The sequence below is a fragment of the Myxine glutinosa genome, chromosome 4 (genome assembly GCF_964187855.1).
Source record: "Myxine glutinosa chromosome 4, kmMyxGlut1.1, whole genome shotgun sequence".
Lineage (NCBI taxonomy): Eukaryota > Metazoa > Chordata > Myxini > Myxiniformes > Myxinidae > Myxine > Myxine glutinosa.
The window spans coordinates 76961706-76965689 of record NC_136264.1 but is presented as its reverse complement, the minus strand read 5'-3'; the positions used below and the strand labels follow the sequence as shown (position 1 = coordinate 76965689).

General features: G+C 38.5%; 1 protein-coding gene across 1 annotated transcript; it reads right to left on the bottom strand.

Moving 5' to 3' along the window:
* Positions 1-1376: 1376 nt before the first annotated feature.
* LOC144891484 (uncharacterized) lies at positions 1377-2828 on the bottom strand. Its single transcript, XM_078775104.1, has 2 exons — positions 2709-2828; positions 1377-2534 (listed from the first exon to the last, which is right to left on the bottom strand). Exons 1-2 carry the CDS (start codon positions 2823-2825, stop codon positions 1377-1379), a joined length of 1275 nt encoding a protein of 424 aa, XP_078631230.1. The 5' UTR covers positions 2826-2828.
* Positions 2829-3984: the final 1156 nt, after the last annotated feature.

Here is a 3984-nt window from a genome sequence, read left to right as displayed (position 1 = left end):
TAAAAGAGAAATTATATAAAAAATTCACACAACTCGGTTCTCAAAAATGGGTGTATTTAATTCAGGATATTGTAGATAATTACAATAATACAGTTCATTCATCAACACAATCAAAACCATCAGAAACATTTACAAAATTAGAATATGAAAAGGAGATTAATTTGAGAAAGCCCAAGTTTAAAGTTGGTGATATTGTAAGAATATACAAATGGAAAAGTCATTTTGAGAAAGGTTATACACAAAAATGGACTCGTGAATTATTTAAAATCATTGATGTAATGGATACAGTCCCTTGGACCTACAAATTATATGATTTAAATGGAGAAGAAATCTTGGGTTCATTTTACTCACAAGAATTACAAAAAACACAAGTAAGCAGTTAATACCCTTGAAAATAATAAATAAATAAATAAAATGTAATGGGGATACGTTTTTAAATCTGTGAACCCCAAACACAGAATCCCACAACTTTTTAGTTGGGGCTTAACTTTTGTGTGTGTATAATGGGGATACGTTTTTAAATCTGTGAACCCCAAACACAGAATCCCACAACTTTTTAGTTGGGGCTTAACTTTTGTGTGTGTATAATGGGGATACGTTTTTAAATCTGTGAACCCCAAACACAGAATCCCACAACTTTTTAGTTGGGGCTTAACTTTTGTGTGTGTATAATGGGGATACGTTTTTAAATCTGTGAACCCCAAACACAGAATCCCACAACTTTTTAGTTGGGGCTTAACTTTTGTGTGTGTATAATGGGGATACGTTTTTAAATCTGTGAACCCCAAACACAGAATCCCACAACTTTTTAGTTGGGGCTTAACTTTTGTGTGTGTATAATGGGGATACGTTTTTAAATCTGTGAACCCCAAACACAGAATCCCACAACTTTTTAGTTGGGGCTTAACTTTTGTGTGTGTGTGTGTATGTGCGAGTGAGTCATAATAATATACAAACCCTAACCCAACCCAAGCCCTAACCCAACCCCATCCCTAACCCAAACCCATCCCTAACCCAACCCATCCCTAACCCAACCCCATCCCTAACCCAACCCCATCCCTAACCCAACCCCATCCCTAACCCAACCCCATCCCTAACCCAACCCCATCCCTAACCCAACCCCAACCCTAACCCAACCCCATCCCTAACCCAACCCCATCCCTAACCCAACCCATCCCTAACCCTCACATTCAAAATCCCAACCCTAACCCAATCCCATCCCTAACCCAACCCCAACCCTAACCCTCACATTCAAAATCCCAACCCTAACCCAACCCATCCCTAACCCAACCCCATCCCTAACCCAACCCCATCCCTAACCCAACCCCAACCCTAACCCTCACATTCAAAATCCCAACCCTAACCCAACCCCATCCCTAACCCTCACATTCAAAATCCCACCCAAACCCTAACATAATCTTTCTTTTCTTCTTTTTTAAATACGTATTTCTTTTTTTTTTTTTCCTCTTCCTCCAATTCTGTCTTTCAAGGCTTTTAAGTTTGAAGAAGTAGAAATGGGAAGAAAGAATTTTCCAGCATTTTCTTCCTCGAACTTTCTTGATATTGCTTAAATCAAGCGTCATTAAATAAAGAACATTGTTCATTGCTTTAGAATCCAAAGAGTCTCCAAGAGGAACCCCACAGGTAGAGTCTCCAAAATAAAACCAACTTTCCAAGTTCCCAAGGTATAACCACATTCCTGTTGAGCCTCCAAGATAGGTATCACATTCCGAGTCATCAAAACAAAACCCCCATTCCGAGTCTCCAAAAATATAACCATCTTTCCAAGTCCCCAAGGTAAAACCACAATTTTCAGAAATATTGGGGGTTTCCGTGATAAGTCTCACATAGTATAACTGCGGACCATCAGGGAAAACTTCCCTTTCCCAATTTTTTAGGGTTTCTATGATGTGTCTCACATAGTATAACTGCGGACCATCAGGGAGAATTCCCATTTCACAATTTTTTAGGGTTTCTATGATGTGTCTCACATAGTATAACTGCGGACCATCAGGGAGAACTCTCCTTGCCCAATTTTTTAGGGTTTCTATGATGTGTCTCACATAGTATAACTGCGGACCATCAGGGAGAACTCTCCTTGCCCAATTTTTTAGGGTTTCTATGATGTGTCTCACATAGTATAACTGCGGACCATCAGGGAGAACTCTCCTTGCCCAATTTTTTAGGGTTTCTATGATGTGTCTCACATAGTATAACTGCGGACCATCAGGGAGAACTCTCCTTTCCCAATTTTCAGAAATTTGTGGGTCTCCAATGTATGACTTGTATTCTGGCTCATCAAGGTAGAACTTGTTCAGTGGGTTTTGTTTTGATAACTCACAACAAGTATCATCATGGTAAAACTCTTTTTCAGGATTTTGTGGATCTCCAAGGTATAACTCTTTGGCTGGGTCATCAAGGTAGAACTCGTTCTGGGGGTCTTGGTTGTTCAAAATGTCTTCAAACAAAAAAATAACTTCATCCCAAGTTGTGTTAAAAGCAGAATTTTCATTTCGTATCTCAGATACAATTTCCTGTGAAAGAAAATAACAATGTATTAATTTAATACAATATTTTTTATTTGTATAAATCAAGCTCTATGAATATTAAAATAAACTTTGTTAACTCTTACACGAGTCTCATCTTAAAAAAAAAAAAAAAAAAAAATAAATAAATAAATAAATAAATAAATAAATAAACAAACTTACCTCCATTGATAAGAGGTTCGAGTCCAGTTCATCAATCTGAAGGTTGAGTTCTACACAGGTAGTAGGACTCCATGGAATAGCAAAGTTATCCCATTCCATTTCGGCATAGTAGTCCATTCTCAAGTGAAGCAGAAAGCGTGTTTGAAAAAGCCTGTGTGGTCGGTGCCTTTTATAAGGACTGGGTGTGTCTTCCTGTGGAAATTCCCTGGGCGTGTCTTAACTGGAAATGATGTGATGGAAATTCCCTGAAAATGATGTAATGTATTACCTGGAAATGATACAATGCTGAAGAGTTTATAAAGTGGGTGGGACTTAGCAAAAGCGGGAGGAGTTTAGCAAAAGTGGGCGGGGCTTAGTAAAAAGTGGGCGTGGCTTAACAAAAAGTGGGCGGGCTTAGTAAAAAATGGGCGTGGTTTACCAAAAAGTGGGCGGAGCTTACCAAAAAATGGTATGTGGCACTGGAGGCGCTCAAACAAGAACATTGAGGGAGGTTTACCATTTTATCTTAGCTCAGTTAAAATATCTTAATAAAGAACCAAACTCAAACATATTTTTTGTTAATATATTAGATGGTGAAGAGAGTTGTAGGAGAATTAAATTATTTCCCACGCATAAACAAATATTTGTAGGGTCGTTGTTTGAGTGGGTTATATTCACCAGATGATATTAAGAGTAAAAGGTTAAAAGGTCCATGAGGTCAGAAGGATCACAGGTGTTTAAGTGGTCTAATGAATAAGGATAACATGTCAAAAGGTTAGAAGGTTCGTAAAGAACAGGGTGAGAGAAATATAGGTGTTTAGGGGCAATGAGGGAGGGAAAGAATTAATATGGAAGTGAATGGGTCAAAGATTAATCTGCCAGATGATATGTAGAAGAAGGATGATAGGTCTATAAGAGAAAACAAATATTTGTAGTGTTTGAGTGGTCTAATGAACAACATTAAGGATAGGTACTACAGACAAAAGGTTCATAAAGATGAGGGTGGGAGAAATAGAGGTGTTTATGATTTTTGAAAAAGACAAGGGGGTAAATGACATTAGATAGGGATTTCCCATGTTAAACGGAGGTGTCCCAGAAGCAACATTATTACACTACTCCTATGTTTTCGGGTTGTCCGTCCGTCCATCCGTCCGTACAGGCTCAACCTACTTTTTCTCAGCAACCATATGTCCGATTGAGACGAACCTTTCAGGGTTGGAGTGACACTGATGCAGAATGTTTTTATGATAATTGTGATGTCATAGCCCACGTGGTATGGCAGCCATCTTGGATTAAA

What these genes read in the sequence shown, in the direction of transcription:
- LOC144891484 (XM_078775104.1), bottom strand. Translation starts at nt 2,825, where the DNA reads ATGGACTACTATGCCGAAATGGAATGGGATAACTTTGCTATTCCATGG. An exon ending in CGAACCTCTTATCAATGGAG is followed by an intron (nt 2,535 to 2,708) that starts GTAAGTTTGTTT and finishes TTTCTTTCACAG; the next exon opens with GAAATTGTATCTGAGATACG.